Source organism: Rattus norvegicus, chromosome 8 (assembly GCF_036323735.1).
Source record: "Rattus norvegicus strain BN/NHsdMcwi chromosome 8, GRCr8, whole genome shotgun sequence".
In the NCBI taxonomy this organism is placed as follows: Eukaryota; Metazoa; Chordata; class Mammalia; order Rodentia; family Muridae; genus Rattus; species Rattus norvegicus.
In genome coordinates, this window is record NC_086026.1 from 60,140,786 (window position 1) to 60,158,747 (window position 17,962).

Consider the following 17,962-nt stretch of genomic DNA (forward strand, 5'->3'; position numbering starts at 1 on the left):
CTTCCTCCCTCCCTTCCTCCCTTCCTTCCTTCTGGAGATAAGGTCTTATTTTGGCATTCTAGCTGGCACTGATATTTTAATCCACCTGCCTCAGGCTCCACAATGCTAGGATTCTAGGCACACTGTTGTACCTGTCCCTTCCACACATTTTACATTTGACTTGGACTGCAGAAATTGACCATGAACTTGGATTGAAGAATAATGTTTTGGTGTGATACTTCCTAGGCAACAGAATGATATGTTTTACCAGTCTATGTGAGCTGACTGTCTTTCAGAAGCTGAGATGTGGCATGGTTGAGTAGTTAACAAGGACCTACAAAGCCCAGGATCAATCTTCAGCACTGGGTAAAAACTGTCCTTTTTTATCAGGAAGGACATCAATCACAAATTACAAAGGTAGTAAGAGAGTGTTTGTTGTTCCTGTTACCCTTCCTGGCCTCTGTTACAGGCCTCTGTTACAGGCCTCTGTTACAGGCCTCTGTTACAGGCCTCTGTTACAGGCCTCTGTTACAGGCCTCTGTTACAGGCCTCTGTTACATTGGCAGGCTGGTATTCTCACAAATGATGTAAGACACTCAGGGCTTCCTCCTAATCCATGTGCTTAGAGGGCACAGCAGGAGGTAGCCATCTGTTAGCTTAGAAAAGAGCTTGTGGTAGAAACTCACTGAGAGCACCAGATCATGTGCCTTGAGCCTCAAGAACCACTGAGAAAGTAAATGCTCATCTGGTATTTTGCTACAACTCAAACAACTGAAAAGTAAGCTTTGTCCTATGATTGTGGAACAACCTACTCAGCAGTTAAAGGAGACGACTGTTTCATTGTCATCTGCTTAGAGCTGATATAAACTTGAAGTAGGAGTGTTGTAAAAACTTTAGAGTTGATGAGAAAAAGGTAAGAGTTTTCTTTTCCTACATGGTTGTCTGACATTTCTGGCATGATTCACAGTGAATGAAAGTACTGGCCACCTACCTACACTGAGCAGCTCATTGTTGTCTACAAAATAATAAGGGTACTCCATCACTAAACTACAATTGCCTATGAGCAAGGGTTGGCTCCTGGCTACTTCAGGGGCCTCAGGAGCTGTACAGCCCTTGCAGATGGGAGCTGTACTTTGCTGAACTCAACTGTCCCCGATAGGTTGACTGGTTTTATTTTGGCAGCAATCTTTTTTGGGGGGAGGGGAGTAAAGATTTATTTATTTTATTTTATTTTTTATATGAGTACATTGTAGCTGTCTTCAGACATACCAGAAGAGGACATTGGGATGATGGTGAGTCACCAGGTGCTGGGAATTGAACTCAGGACCTCTGGAAGAGCAGTCAGTGCTCTGAACTGCTGAGCCACCTCTCCAGCCCTTGGTAGCCATCTTATGAAGGAGGCACCATTTTCCTTTTATATTTACGAACATAGGATCTCAGAAATTCTTAGTGAGCAAAATCATTCATCTCTATATAGAACTTAAAGTCTGTGTGATTCTATAGTGTGTGGTCTCTGTAGTAGATCATACTGTTTTCTCAGTTTTGTTTATTGCAAAGTCAGGGAACAAGTGATCTATGCTCTCTTTAAACAAACCAAAAAAAAAAAAATCAGAGAATTAAAACAAAGATGCTCTATTAAAACTTTTATATCTAAATAAATAGAGAAATCAGTTTTTTAACAAGGCACACTAAAACACAGAGCAGGGAACATTTCTTCAGTTGTGGGTCCTCCTTCTTGGAGGGTCCAGAAGGCACTGTGAACGAGTTAGTAGGTAAGCTGGGAAGCCTTCTATTAGAAGTGGACACATTTGAAATATAGCATGCACAGTTTGATGCTGACCTGGCCAATGTGTGCCATGAAAAGAATGTGTGGTGTACTTGGCAGTAACAAAGTCAGCAAGCAAAAGAAGCCACATTAAACACAAATTGAGATATCCAAAGCCTTTGCTTAGCACATGGATAGGAAGGGACATCTTATACAGTAACACATGCACATGCGGGGCAAGAGCTGTTGATGCCGCCCCCCGTCCCACTAGTGAATGTCTATGAGAACGAAGAAGCTTAGCTGAGAAAGCCTGTTACTACAATAGGGCACCCTCTTCCTACCCTTTGTATGGACACACTTGTACACAGGAAGGAAGTCACTACAGCCCACTGCTATCAACACAGCTCAGGAAGCCTTTTGTTCCCTTCCACTCTTGCTTAAAAGCAGTGCTATTCAATTTGAAGATTCTCGTGTGCTTAGAAATACTCTGATCCAAAAAATCTGGAGCTACACTGATGTAGTATTCCCTCATATTTGCATTACCACATTATTTTTAAGATATTAAAAATATACATGTATATAATTCACCTGTTAGAAATCAGGAATGTTCATCCCCATCCCTTCCCGCGTTCTGTTGAAACCAATGCAAAAAAACTCTTCACGTCCCTGTACATCAAATCCACTGATCTATAAGTGTTGCTTACAGAAGCAGAAGCATCCTGACTGGAAGAAGCTCTCCTTTCCCAGCCTCTACACACACAAGGTCGAGAGCTCTCAGACTAACCACGGTGTGCTCAGGCTTTGAGGATGGTGAGGAGAACGTCATGTCTAACTCTGCTGTGGACAGACACTCATCACTTGCTATGTATTATTATTCTTGGGCCTCACAGATATCCGCTCACATTGTCACAGCACTTAGTGCACAGAGCGAGGCACAGAATCTGCAGTTTGCTCTGGTGTCCCTGCTTTTAACCATTAAGTGCAGCCACACCTCCAAATCAGAGCCAATCTCACATGAGGTCTGTCTTTCTTGGCCTTCACTCCTATTTCTCCCAGCACCACATTAAATCTTCTGCATTCTGCATTTCACTTAGTATGAGAATCTTGTAAGCATTTCTCAAAAATTTCTGCTCTTCCAAGGCTGAGCATAATGGCACATGCCTTTCATCTCAGTACTTGGGAAGGACAGGCAAGTAAATGTCTGTGAGTTCAAGGACAGCTTAGACTATATAGCATATTCTAGGCCATCCCTGTCTCAAAACAGCAATAAACAACCTCCTGCCCCTGGCTGGCCTTTCCTAACAAAGTCATCCTTTCCACCTCACAGACTAACTATAACTACCTCACGGTCTTCAGAAGCTCATTACACTTCTTCACTTATAAGTTATCCCTGGCACTTAGAGCTTTTCACAATATGGCTTCCACTTACTTCTCCAAATTTTTATTTCTGTAGACTTCAGTACAAATGGGCTGAATTAATAGGAACAAGACGTACAGCAGTCCATGTGAGCAGTTGTGTCCATCTCTGGGTGTCTCCTCTCTAGTCATAATGTTTTCAGTACTGCGTGTCTCTTTGAAGTTTCACAGCTTCACGAAGACTTGTTTTACATGTCATTCTCTGAGCCTCTCTCTCTCCCTTGCCCTCAGCTCTTCAGCAGCACTCATCTTTCTTTGAAGGACAATGATTCTGGCTGTACCTTACTTTGCTTTCTACAAAACAACTCTGAGAACCACGATGATGTATGTCCCACACATTCAAACCCTTAGAGTGCCAATAACAGCAGCTTGGACACTATAAATTAGTAAAAAACTCCACCAATGAACTAAAAGTACAGGCCAGTTCCAGTAAGTCTCAATATCAGTAAATGATTAAAAGATAAAATACCGGGGTTGGAGATTTAGCTCAGTGGTAGAGCGCTTGCCTAGGAAGCGCAAGGCCCTGGGTTCGGTCCCCAGCTCCGAAAAAAAAAAAAAGAACAACAACAACAACAACAAAAAAAGATAAAATACCTCTTAAAGAGCTGAAAATAGAGTTAATCCTTAAAAGGAGAAAGATGCTAAAAATTTTGAGAATCTAGTGAATGACAGCAGATAAAACTCTAAAGAAAAAAACTGTAGAGGATGAGATTCTAACTTTTTGTACCAAATGATAAAAAAATGTGTCCAACATAAAAAGGCACACACATGAGACTAGGGACTACATGGGCTGTTGTTACCTTGGCAACTGTTTGTTCAGCAATGGTGCTAGGCCGGCGCTGGCGGCCATCAAGTCTCTGCTCCACAGGAAAACTGCTTCTATGTGATTTCAGACGTTCCACCAACAAGAAATAAATGGCAGCAAAGTGATTATAGCTCTTGTTTTGCAAAGACTGAAAGAGAAAACAGGTACTGAAGAGAGAATTGTGAAAACCAACAAAAGGGTCTATACCTTTTTAAAGAGAGGGTACAATCATGAATCCTGAAAATGAAATCACAAAACCTTTTCTTTCTGTCTCATGTCTTCTAAGAAGGGAAGAACAGTCTTTGCCATGATGTTCAGCTCAAGGGCACAAGACTAAGTGAGCCCTCTGAGATCCATTCACATAAATTTCCACAGTAATTTTGGCTTAAGATTTTAGAGGTGTTATTTTCATTAACATAATTTTAGACACCAAGGTACTTAAAAACAGTAGCGAAGTGTACCTCTGAGCAAAAACCTTTCTAGAATTCAGACAGAAAGACATACACTTCAGGTCTCTAGATTAATCAAAGGTGACATCTTTAAATAACTGTTTGGTCCTATTTCTTTATTAGGGATCCATTAATTTTTCTGCATGAAGAGAAAATGTCCTCATTGCCTCAAGCACAGTGACTGCCAGCGCTGTGATATGGCCCATCTCACAGCGGGACCTAGGTGTAAGGTTGATCAACTCCCTGTGCCCGAACTTCTAACTCTAGAGCTTCAGCCAAATTCAAATCACAGAAAGCTCTGGTGAATGAGCAAAGCCTTTGCAGACTTTCTGCTGATTATTTTGGGCTGGAGAATGACATCTGGACGCTAGATGCAGAGACAGTGTGTCTGCATTCTTAGGTAATCTGTTCCTCTTGTTTTTGCAGCTCCACCCTTTGGAAACCTTGAAAATAAACTTGCTTCCCAAAATTTTCACATTATTAGTCTGCCAGCTTTCCTGGGATGCCAGTGCTACAGAGAAACAACTTCTTTTTTGGCTTCTGATTCCACCTGATAATCCACTGGGTGCTGTATGGGGGCAACATGGATCCACAAACTCTCAGTGAGAACAAAGAGCCACAGGCCAGAGGGACCCTGTGAAAGCTGCTGTCCAGGATCTACTCCATGGATAAGCATGGAAAAACGTCACTGAGTGCATAATGCACAAAGCTCTCGAGAGAGCAAGTTTGGTTTTGCTCATGGCTACCACAGGTGACAGGAAACAGTCTCCTTAAGGCGCTGTTAGCTTTGGTGGGGCTGTTGTGCAGGTTATATGTCTGTTCTATGAGCATGCTGACTATTAGGTAGAAAAGAAGACAAAAAGAAATGTCTAGGTTTATAGATTTCTTGGTTCTATAACCATTAATATTTCCCAATCACACCAGCTTGTCTGTTTTCTCTGGTACTCCTCAACCCCACTAGCTTGTTTCAATTTCATTCCTTCCTTTGGGCTCTTGGCTCAGCCCTTAATCTTGCTCCATATATGCAGTCCATATAAACTATTCTAATGCCAATATGAAATCCATGTTTCACTTTGGAAGAAACTTTCTACTCTGTGTAACCTCTCTGTCCTTGAACCCAGAGAGATCTGGATTAAAAGTGTGTCCCACTATGTCCAGCCTCCTGTATCTTGTATTTTTAAGCTTCAACCTTGGCCTTTTCCTAATTCTCTGAAATTCTTTTCTTGGATGTTTCGGCAGATAAAATAAAGGAAGGGGTTCAGAGACTGAATAGCAGCAACTAACTATAAAAGACCTGACATAGCCCTCAGGGCACCCTGAGCAGTAAGCCCAGGCACTGGGGATGGGGGTGCTGAAAGACTAGGAACGTGTGGTCATGGAGCTTCAAGCTCTGGATGCAGGAGAGCATTTAAACCTCTGCAGACCTCTCATCACTTTACCTCAATAGTCTTCTGCTGATCAATCCCAAGGCTGTGCATCAGTCGCAAAACCTGTTCATTAAACTCTCCAATGGACGGCTCGTTTTCCTGTTCTTGTGGATAGAGAATAGGCCTCTGTACAGGAACCTCTATGAGCATCCACTTGTGTTCCTTGATTTGAGCTATGCTTAGCCGTTTGGAAGGATCTAGGACCAACATCCTTCTAATGAGGTGTTCACAATCTATGGAAAATACAATGTTAAAAAAGTCACATATATCACCTTCAAGCACACTTGCATGGCCCATGTGATTTTGCACAACAATCTTTGTACCCTTCACTGGAAAGCAGAAGGACAAATGAGCAAATTAACACATGCATGACAGACTGGTCAAATCCAGATGCTGAAGAAATAATTAAGAAACAGAGGTGAGAATAAGTCTATCTGTATGCCAAAAGAATCTTTCTAGTGAATTTCTCAAATGATCTAGTCACAGACTTAGATTTCCACTAAGGAAAAAAAAATTAGGCTTCATTCTGAGAGCAAGTATAATGAAGCGATCCTTGGTCGTGCTGAGACGTGCTCAGTGCAGCTAGGCGGTGAGTGCGTGCTCTTTCCAGTGAGCTGCTGCTTTCTCTCAGTGTAGTCAAGGAGCACGCACGCTGAACTGCTCTGATTATACTACGTACGCTGCAGCTGAGCTCTTCACCACCCTCCTCCAACCCAGCCTCCTGCCACTCACATCTCTCAGGCTCTATGCTAAGTGCCTTGTGCAGAGTAATTTAATCATCCTCATGGCATCTCTAGGTAGGAACTACTGTGAACTCCACTGTACCGATGCATGGCCAATGAATGGTGAGCTCAGGACTCCACCCAGGCAGTCGTCTGTCTCCAAAGCCCATGTGACCTAGCTTTCCCAAGAAAACTAAAGACACAACTAAAGAGTAAATCAAACTGCTGTCTATATGACAGACCTAAACAAGACAGGCAGGGACCGTGGCATTTCAATTACTTCACCAGAGTTCCACCAGTTGACTTGAATTGAAAAACCTAATTTTGAAGACCTAGTTCACACATAGAGTAACATGGTTGTAAGCCTGTCTCCATAGAGCATTTTTATGTCTAAAATACACTGGGACATTTATAGACCCAAGCTGAATGGGAGGACTTGCTGCTCTTAATCTGGGTAGCTTCTGTTCTCAGTTACAAGGGGAAGGCTGGAACTTGTCTCGACTGCATGGAGGCTGCTGCAGAGCTCCATGGCACTTAAGCTGACTCAGTCATTTTATCTGGTACCAAGCTCTCAGTGAGGAGGCGCTGGCTAGGACTTCATGCAGTACACATTCTGTAATGCACAACTAATACACGGAACAGCCTGTTACCTTCTGACATGAAATATGGAATCCGGAATCTTCCTTCCAAAACTCTCTGTCTCAAAATAGGGAGAGTTGGTCCATCAAAAGGCAGAGCTCCACAGACAAGGACATAAAGAACAACTCCCATGCTCTAGGGAAGAAAGTGATACAGTCATTCACAGGGAGCACTTCAAACACTCTGATTCCCTAAAAATCACAAGGCTCTTAAAAATCACATGGATTGATAGATTCCTGTCTGAATCTGTTATATTTCAAAGTTTGAAAGTCTTGCCTCCTGTGATAAGATTAAGCATAATAAATACCAAGTGGTCTGAATTTGATCACTTTGCTTACTATGTTACTTCAAATTATTGCTGACAATTGGATGACAAAACCTGTCTCTAGAAGTTCTTTCCTAAGGGTCCATTTCCAGATGCTCTGACTAATGATAGTCTATTGGATGGGGAAAATACTACCACGATTCTAAGATAGGCCAGAGTGCCAACTGTGAAAAATACATGTAACCCATCAAAGCAAAGCAGTACCCATATATCCAGCTGTGGTCCTTCATATTGCTGCCCTTCAAAGACTTCTGGGGCTGCATATGGGGGGCTGCCACACCATGTTGCCAGCAGTTCACCAGTTTTAAAGAAATTTCCAAAGCCGAAATCTATTGGGATGGAAATAAATGTTACTTTTATCTCTGCTCTCCAACTGCACTGCCCTTCTGAGTAATCATTTTTATAATGTGGGACCCCTATGACCATGCACCCCTTTTTCTTTTTGCTGAAATATCTATTTGTGTGAACAACCACTGTGAATTTAATTATTGTAGAACATAAGTTGTTTGATGATTACTAACAAACTTTTTTAATTCTGAGGGTTCCCCCCCCCCTCCGGAGCTGAGGATCGAGCCCAGGGCCTAGCAAGCGCTCTACCACTGAGCTAAATCCCCAACCCCAACAAACTTTTTAAAAAAAAAAGATTTATTTATTTATATGAGTGCACTGTAGCTGTCTTCAGACACACAGAAGAGGGCATCAGATCTCATTACAGATGGTTGTGAGCCACCATGTGGTTGCTGGGGATTGAACTCAGGACCTCTGGAAGAGCAGTCAGTGCTCTTAACCACTGAGCCATCTCACCGGCTCCCAAACTTTTTGTTCTACAAAGTCTATAAGAGGCAAATGGATAAAACCTAACTAAGTAAGTAGCAGCATATAGCAGCTTTGGGGCAACTGAGAACCTAGTAAATAATAGCTCTTTAAATGTTAATCTATACATCCCACTCTAGGCAGATACCCATCCGAGTGCCTCACAACAAATGATAGCCTATGGTCTGCTACAAGCCACCTGTCACCACTATCACCTATATGCTTATTTACAGAGTACAGAGGCATGATACTCGAAACACTTGTAACCCTTCCTCCTCCTAATCTCAGTCACACTGAATCTACAGTTTTGGTACCTAGAATGCACTCTGCAAACACTGTACACAATGCCTTCCATATGCATATACATACAAGCTTTCAGTGTCCTTTGTCATAGATGTGTTTGCCCTTTTGATAATACTCAAGAAACAAATCCTTACTGTTATCCAAGTTAGTCCCATACTCTCTTGTACTTTGAGTCTTGAAATTAAGTATCTGGCTCTCTACTAGTGCATGCAAAATATTACATGCATAGGGAGCTTGAGCAAAGACTCAAAGAGGAGTGGACCCAGTCTCTACTGTGAGACAGACTGGCTTTGGGGTCAGGGTCAGCCCCTGTGAACCTTAGTCTCCCGGCCTGTAAAGCTGCACTAATAAACATGCCCAGTAGCTGCTCTTATGAGGCACCATGTGCTAATGTAAACTGCGGCTTTATTTGCACCTTGAGACAACACGCATTAGTCCCTTGGGGAAGACATTCTCTCAGCCTGCTGACATAAGAGCAGTTAGGCAAATAAAGAAGACAAGGGTTTCTGGTCATTTTGGAAAGCGGTGTCCCACTGCAAAGATGGACGTGATTGGCACCCCGTCTTCATTTGCTCGCATATAGCCCACCAGGCACAAATGTGGGGCTTTTTCCTGCGTGCACTGCCTCTTCTCTACTGAACCTTACGCCCCTGATGGTTTTCCTTCTTTATAGTTAGATCCTTGTGACCTTTTTCTCAAGAAGTTAATATAGTAGTGTTTCACAGAGGCAGTGCTGACAGTTCAGATCTGGGCTCTGGACATTTACGCCTTTAATCTCATTATCCTCACTTCACCTTATCTGGGCAGGTGGATTATTCTCACTGGTGCAGATGGGAAACCCAAGCTTCAGAGAAGTCAAATACCTCTCCTATGACACTAGTCAGTTCTACTTCTGAATTTGTAGTTATTACACTCCGTCATGAAGTGGCTGTGGTGACATGGTTACAGTCACTGTGTAGTTAGACTATTTATAAAAGATAGAATCAAGATCATCTCCCAACACTCGTGGGAATCAGCGAGGCCTCAGCAGCTGAGTCATGTAACTATCTCTAATCTAACCAGTTACAGACCACAAGTATCGCAGATTAGAACTCCTGGTGTTTTCTGCTGCGTTTTGAAAGATGACTGACCTTTATCTTCCTGACAACAAAAATCACTACTGCTGTCATGATAAATAACATGATTTACCAGTGCCCAAGGGCTACTGCTTTAGGAACAAAAAAGTCATATAAAGAGTAAATAAGCTTTTGCTGATTACTGCCTACTGGAAACACCAAGCGGAGAGATTTCTATTGGTCGTTGGAAGAAAGTAATGGAACAGAGCAGAGGGTGAAACGCAGCTGGAGCAGCTACAGTGCCGCTTTGGATTCAGCAGGTCTGAGCTTCCGCCCCTCTAGCCAGCTCTGAAGTGATGCTGTGAGTTTGAGCATCAAGGAACAGACGATAGCACAAGTGGATTAACTGTTGGCCAGTACTTACTGCTGCAAAACAATAATTACTAAACATTTTCAGTGGTTTGTTTTAAATTAAGGAGAAACTGGTAGTCTAGGTTATTCTTTTTAAAGACTAGCAAATAAACAAACCCTATCTTTTCTTTCAGCCAAGAAAAAGTAAATAATTTTTATGTATCACAACTCAGGCAGTTTTAATCTTTAACAGTGTGTTATAATGTCTAATTTATAATTTTACAAAAATTCTTGGCTGATGAGAGGCCAAGCCTTCTGACCTGCATTCAATTCCCAGGACCCAATGGAAGCTGAGAACTGATTCTTCCAAGTTGTGCTTTGATCTCCATACTTGTACTTTCCCTTCCTTTTTCAGGTTCAACACACACACACACGCATGCACACACCAATGTGATTTTAAAGATTAAAAATAATTCTCTTGCTGAGAAGCAGACTAAGGGTTAAATTCCATCTTTCTTAAATGACCAGTAGAATTAGGCTGTTCTGCCTGATGACAGGGTACACACACCTTTGTAATTATCATAGGAATGAGGAAGACAATCATAAGAAATGTTGACAAATGACAGGTATGGGTGGGACAGGACAGGCTAACTCATCACACAGACTGCAACCCCATTAGCCAACACTGAGTTAAATGCATATTTTGTTGCCCATCAGTGAGAAAAAGCATCATTTACCGCCAATCATCAGTTACTGTCTCACAGGAAGGCACAGGAGAAATCACCAAAGCTGGGACAAAGTGTTATCCTCAGACCAGAGTGAACCATCTAGAACCATCTAACTGACCAATCAGGGATAATCCTTAGCCTCCATGGAGAAGGGGTGGGAAGAACAAAGTCAATGAAGGCCCATGAAGGTCTAATGACCTGAGCGAACCTGCAAGGCAGGGCTGACACAGATGGATGCCATCATGCTTGCACTGCAAGGCTCTCTTCCCATTCCTATGATACCAGCAGCAGGAGGAGAATGAAAGGAAGAAGGGCAACAAATATCTTCGGGAAACCCCTTTTCATCTCTACCCTTTCTCATTTCTAGGGCACAAGTCTGAAGCTGTACACACGGAAACATTATCCCAAGGTCTTTTAGTAATTTAAAAGGATTTGTTTTTATTATTTTAAAATATTGTGCATGTGCATATGTATGTATGTGCACATGGTGCCTGTAGAGTCTAAAGGAGGGTGCTGGCTCCCTTGAAGCTGGAGTTATAGGTAGTTGTGAGTTGTCTGACAAGGTACTGGGTGCATTTTGCTGCTGAGCCATCTCTCCAGCTCTGCGTTGTACTTATTTTCTGAAAACTTCCTCCAAGTAATTATATTTGAATCATCAGGTATTTACTATAAAATTTTCAACATGTGAAAGTTGGAGACTAAAACTAAACATAACTTAATGCATAATGGTCATTATAAGTAAAATAGCCAAGATGGCCAGGGACAAACAGTGCTGCCAGGATGGGATCTGCTGAAAGCCATGTTGTTTTGTTTCAGCCTTTCCCAGAATGTCCCAAGTTCCTATTTCATGAAAGGGAGGCCTCATGATTGAGACAACTTGAACACAGCCTGTGGGTGAACCCTTGCCTCTGCACTGTTGTTAAAATAATAAGCTAAAATTAATTTCAGAGCCATGCTTCTGTAATTATGGAAACTAACCATGATTTATCTTTTTATTTGTCTTTTAAATATAGGTACATTTTAAATGAAAACATGATTTGTCCTTTTCAACTTTAACATAAGTGGCTTAAAAAGCACACTTTTAGCAAATTACAGAAATCTTTTTTTTTTTTTTTTTGGTTCTTTTTTTCGGAGCTGGGGACCGAACCCAGGGCCTTGCGCTTCCTAGGTAAGCGCTCTACCACTGAGCTAAATCCCCAGCCCCACAGAAATCTTAATAAGCAAAAGAAGTAGGGAAAGTTAAAAAATTGAGCAATAATTTTGTCTTTTTTTTCTTTTGATTTCTTTACATGGAATTCCATCTGTCCTGTGCTAGATCTCTGTAAAAGTCAAGAATTCTGAGATATTAAAAGATTATGTCCTTAAAGGTAAGCAGAGCCATCAAAAGTTATCAGATCGATTGATAAAGAGCAACTATTTGGTGAAGGATCATTTAAAAGACAAGCTTCTAACCTGGCCTACTTTCTGATCCACCAAGCTCCTGCCAATGGTGGAGCAGTGCATCTCTTAGCCCTCACCAGAGATGCTTCTTTTTACAACAGTGAGCAATGCAGAGATCACACCTGGTCGATATGCAGAGGGTGAGAGACTGTTGTAGAGTGTCCAGCCTAGAAAGGGCCCCTGCCTTCAAAGCTCAAGGATCATCCTGGAAGGGAGGAGGACGCTGTAAGAGACAGAGGGAGTGGACCTCTGCAAAACAGTAGTTACTGGGCACGATAGTGCTGTTACACACATGAACCCACAGAGGCCGGGACTACTTGTACAAGTCCTGTACAAGATCAAGCTGGCCAAAAGTCCACCATGCATGGAGGAGGGACTGATGGTTGCTGGGGTAGGTAGAGTCAGTTTTCTTTGGCAATCTAGCTTCTAAGAGGCTACTATGCTCCAACAGTTGGTCCTATAACCATGCACATATAGCAGCACTAGGTAGACTCAATGGGTTAAAAAACAAAACCAAACACACAATGCTGGGAGGGAAAAGTCATATGGAGGATAGATAAAAAGGGGCTAGCTGAGTGTGGCAGTACACACCTTTAATCCCAGCACTTGGGAGGCAGAGGCAGATGGACTTCTGAGGCCCGCCCAGTGTACAGAGTTCTAGGACAGTCAGGGTTATACAGAGAAAGCCTTTTCACCCCCTCCCCAACTCCTCAAAAGAAAGAAAGGGATGGATTTAATCAAAATACTATATAAAATTCTCAAAACAACTAAAACCCTTATAAATACTCAAGAGAAAACCTTTTAAAAACCACATCTAAACTTTATAACATGTGGAATCTTCAAGATCTGACCCTGACTACCTGACCTATCAGGAGACATCGAGAATAGTCTAAGGTTAACATGTGACTTCCCTGAAGGTGGTCCATTGTTTTTGTTTGCATGGTCTGTGATGGGTGAACTCTAAGAGGCAAGTCCAAAAGAGACTTGCTTTCAGGCTTGCTTCTTGCAGCTGATGTGCTTTTCCTGTCATTATTAAATTAATATAACAATTCCTAGGCGTTAGCCCACCCTACTGGGCAGATCAACAAAGATGTCTTGTAGTGATACTATGTAGAAAAATTGATGATTTCATAATTCCTAATAATAATTCTATAGAATTCTTAAGTTTATACAAGTAATTTTGAGTCTTCTGTTATATGAAAGCTGTAATTAGGGCTCTGTAAACCTTCATGTGTCACAAACTAATTGCTCTAAGAGAGAAAGCAGACCTATTTACAATCAGGGAAAGCATTCCTTCTGGACTGGGTGTGAAACTATTATTTGATAACTAAAGGCCACATACTGAGAATGAACAATTTATTGTAGGGCAACGACAAAGAATAAAATATTATCTGGTTTGTCTATACAAAACCTCAAAATTAATAAGACACTAGGGAGATGATTTGCCTCTTGACAAGACCATGCTCACTTAGACATAAGAATTATTGTTTTAAACTCTTAATGAACCTGTGGAACTAATGTCAGACAGTGAATGTTTAAATAACTAGGGAACACATGTAAACATCTCTGTTGTAACTCTATTCAATTTATGATTTGTGAACTTGTGAACTTTTGAAAAATAGTTGCTTAGAATATCATGTGATCATGTATCCTGAAAAAGTATAAGAACCAGGAACAATGAGAAGGAGAGAGGAGAAAAAAGGAAAAAGCAGAGAAAGCAGAGAGAGCAGGCAGGCTTCTTCTTACCATGAAACATGCTCTTTCTGAACACCAGGTTTCTTTCTACTGACCAGGACAGGACTGTTTCACACTCAATAAAAAGGTTGGAGTTTATTTTTCATTCAGAACGAGGGTGTTCATTTTGTGCTGGCACTTGTTCAGTGAAACCTGCTTGTGGGAGCTTTTGCTCCATCCACCAAATATATATAATATGTGTGTGTGTGTGTGTGTGTGTGTGTGTGTGTGTGTAAGTATAGGTGTATGTATGTAAGTGGAGACAGGCAGTCAGGTACAACATGAATGTGTGTATGAATGTGTGTATGAATTTGTGTGAGTTTATGAATATTTACCTATGTAAAAGTTTTTTTTTCTTCCTGTGAGCATAATTTTCTTTTCCTGGTTCACAAAGAGTTAACTGCTCCAGGCCTCCCTCTCACCTGGCCAGAGAGAAAGTTGAGACTCCCAGGCAATAGAGAAGGGAATTATAACAATCCTTACTTAACTCCCTGCTGCTAGCGGGAATTAATTACCAAATGTATATCTGTCTGTCTATATGTGGGCATATTTAAGAGTTAGAAGAGTTCAGAGTTTCTCGATAGGCATTCTTGCCAGTGCCAGATTTAAGTTTTGTTCTGTCAGTAGTACTGAGCCCAGGTGTCATCAGGCCTGTCTGCTGTCAGCAGGACGCCAATCACAGAATACTTCCCTGCAGCTGCCTTCCGGAGAGAACACAGGAGAGAACCTGTGTTGTGTTCTGGCAGACTCCCCACGGGACCAGTCCAGGCTCTTTCCCGATCAGTTTTCACTGACCCTTGGTGTAGCCCACTAGTTGGAGAGAACTCTGAAGTACTCTGGAGTCCTCAGACTAATGGAACACGAAGCTCACTTAGTGACGCCTCCTGAGCACTAACGGGCATATCATGCTTTGCAAAGAACAAAGGAATGGCCAGAGACCTCATTTGACTTGGAGAGCTGCTGCAGATTACCCGTGTGGCATAACAGGTTATTTAACCTCCCTGCATTTGGTTTCCTCATAAAACAAAAACAAACAAAATATCAAAACACCATAAATAAACCTGGAGGTAGCTAGGCGGTTTTCAGAGTGCTGTGAAGATGGATGACTAAGAATTCAGCGGATTTCCTGAAAATAGCAAGAGCTTAATTCAACTGTCACTATTGAACAGTTTTAGATACCCGGCATTTTACCTGTTTTCTATATAGTTAAGAAAACCCCGAGGCTTCCACATTCGAAAGCAAAAATAAAAACAGCAAAGCCCAACAAAGCGCAAGCCTAACTGCTGGATAGCACTAGGCACTGTGCTGGCCTGCCTGGATTTCAGGCAGAGTTATGGAAAACACAGACAGCGCCTGGTTATAACCTCTGCATTTTGTATTTACAAGGTTTTTTTTTTTTTTTTTTAATGTGTGTGTTTTACTCGGGATGCTTTCTTTTGTGCTTCCAGTGATAAATACTTGGAAAATCACGGTGTGATTTTTAACCCCAGTCTCTGCCTAACAAGACCCCCAGGAGCCCTGCTGGTGATAAAGGGGTACATAGGTAAGCTGAACTCCTGGCTTCTGACTATAGCACTAGGGGTTAAAATAAAGAGTGGGAAGAGGGCTTCCTTTGTAAAAGATAATTTTAAGGCAGTTGATGCTTTTAAGAAGAAAATGAAAAAAAATCAAAAGTTAGAGAAGATTGGAAAAAATAAGTAAAATAAATGATACCAAACAGAAAGGCCAATAAAGTGTGTGTGTGTGTGACCCCAAAAATGAAAATAAAACACACAAAAGACATAATCATGGAAATAATTACCATGTATTGTGTTTTCACAACAAAAAGTTAAAAATCAGTAGGTAGACTGACACACATTCTCTTTCCCTCCCTCCTTCCCTTCCTCTCAAAACAGTGCAGCTGCTTTGTCCTTAAACTCACTGAGTCCAGTAAGTATTTTCCCTAACTAGTGAACAGATGACTCTCACATGGATGTCTCTGTCCCTCCAGCAATCTTGGAACAAGTTGCCACAACTTGCCACTGTGCCAATATTTTAACTTATGCCTTTATTTTCTAAATCTCCCTTCCCCTCACATCTTCAACCTCTACTGGTTGCTCTGTAAGGACCCACATGCTTTTCCCAGAACTGTTCCACACACCAAGTGTGTGCAGCTCTGTGTGCAGCTCCCTTACACCCTCAACATCATTGCCGGAGTTTGCGGACATGCAGGTAATTTTGCTATCCCAGTACCACCTCACTCAGATGAAGACTATATACCTTTCCACAGCTCCAACTCCCACTGACTACGAGATGATCTCAAGTCTCTGACATTCCAGACTGTTCTAGTGTTTCTGGACACTGCTCCTCCTCTGAGGCTTCCTTTGCCCACACTGAGCTATGCTCTTCCCTACCCCAGTCTCATCTGCCTGACCACAGTATCCTGCTTCTGCATTTTTGGCAAGCGGTTAACTCATCTCCCAAGAACAAGATCCCTCCTGATGCTTCTGCTCTAGCTGGGAAGCAGTTACCACTTTGTTAGGTGGTTCAGGGAATTGATCCCAGGGCCTGGCCTATGCTAAGCAAAAGCTCTATCACTGAGCTTTATATCACCAGCTCTGTACATATCATTTTTTCTGTATATTTACAACCTGAGGTATGACTGACAAATTTAAAAAAACCACAATGTAAATTCTGATATACATATATGCTGTAAAATAATTTATACATATCACATATTAGCATAGCATAATGCCTGGCATGTATTTTTACCAAATATGAGTAAGTTTTGACTCCGTGAACTAAGAAATAAATATTATCAACTTTAATCCCAGCATTTGAGAGACAGAGACAGGTAGATCTCTGTGAGTTCAAGGGTAGCCTGCTCTACATAATGAATTCCAGGCCAGCCAGGGCTACATATCTCAAAAAGGCAGTATCTCAAAAGGCCAAGATTAAAAAAAGAAGAAAAAAAGAAAGAAGCTCACATCACCAAATTTAAAATGTTTTTCAATTAAACTGGACATAGTAGTTCATGCCTATAATCTCAGAACTGGGGAAGCAAAAGTAGGGGAATTTTAAGGTGGCTTGAGCTACCCAATGTGCTTAAGGCCAGCCTGGGCTACATGAGCGCAAACACCTGCTTCAAAAACAATAAAAACAAACACAGCAAGACAAAACACACACACACACACACACACACACACACACACACACACACACACACACACAGAGAGAGAGAGAGAGAGAGAGAGAGAGAGAGAGAGAGAGAGAGAGAGAGAGGTCTCTCTGTTGCTGTGTTCGGCTTCCATCACCTTCTCTGTCTCTTTCTGTCTTCATCACTGGACCAGCACTTCTGACCCTCTCCAGCTTTCTAATCGTGTCATATTGACAGGCAACCAGTTTACAGAACCACTCAAGAAATTCAGAAGCCACTCAGACCCTCCAAAGTACAGCCCTGTTACATATTTTCTTTCTTCACAGTCACACAAAGGACAAAGGCCTGACTGCCTGCAGGGCTCTTTCCAGGCTGTCAGGACAACACTCTCATCAGATCACTTCCCAGGCCAGCACAGCCCACTGACCTGCTATTTTGATATTCATGCTGTTATCCAGCAGGAGATTTTCAGCCTTCAGGTCACGGTGCACTACCTTCCGGCTGTGGCAATAATCAACAGCAGACAGAATTTGCCAGAATTTTCTTCTGGCTTCAGATTCATTTAACCGGCCATGATTAGCAAGATAATCTGTAAAAGAAGAGAATATTTAGAACTTTCACAAAAATAAAATAAGCTCAATTTTAGTATTCAAGAAAAACCCTTGACTCATTTTTTAAATGAAAAACAAACACACAAAACATGTTTCCCAGGTTTCCTGCCTTGGGAGAAGTAACTCTGACTAAATTTCATAGGTTCAACATACATTCCAAGAACCCAGTATCAGATAACAGCAAAGGGTGGGACAATATTCACACCAAGTAGTAAAGTAAGCTTTATTTTTTTTTTCTGCCTGGGTGTACTGTGCTAATTTGCT

At 41.8% G+C, this 17,962-nt stretch overlaps 1 protein-coding gene across 8 annotated transcripts in view; it reads right to left on the minus strand.

The window, feature by feature from the left end:
* Nucleotides 1-17,962, minus strand: part of Sik2 (salt-inducible kinase 2) — a 99,795-nt gene that overhangs the window by 18,873 nt on the left and 62,960 nt on the right. For all 8 annotated transcript variants that reach the window (XM_056984536.2, XM_056984535.2, XM_063265450.1 and 5 more), the window contains 5 exons: nt 17,515-17,676; nt 7,732-7,856; nt 7,214-7,337; nt 5,854-6,074; nt 3,961-4,113 (listed from right to left, as the gene is read on the minus strand). In XM_056984536.2, the coding sequence (XP_056840516.1) occupies nt 3,961-4,113; nt 5,854-6,074; nt 7,214-7,337; nt 7,732-7,856; nt 17,515-17,676 (785 nt within the window). The remainder of the gene's footprint in view (nt 1-3,960; nt 4,114-5,853; nt 6,075-7,213; nt 7,338-7,731; nt 7,857-17,514; nt 17,677-17,962) is intronic.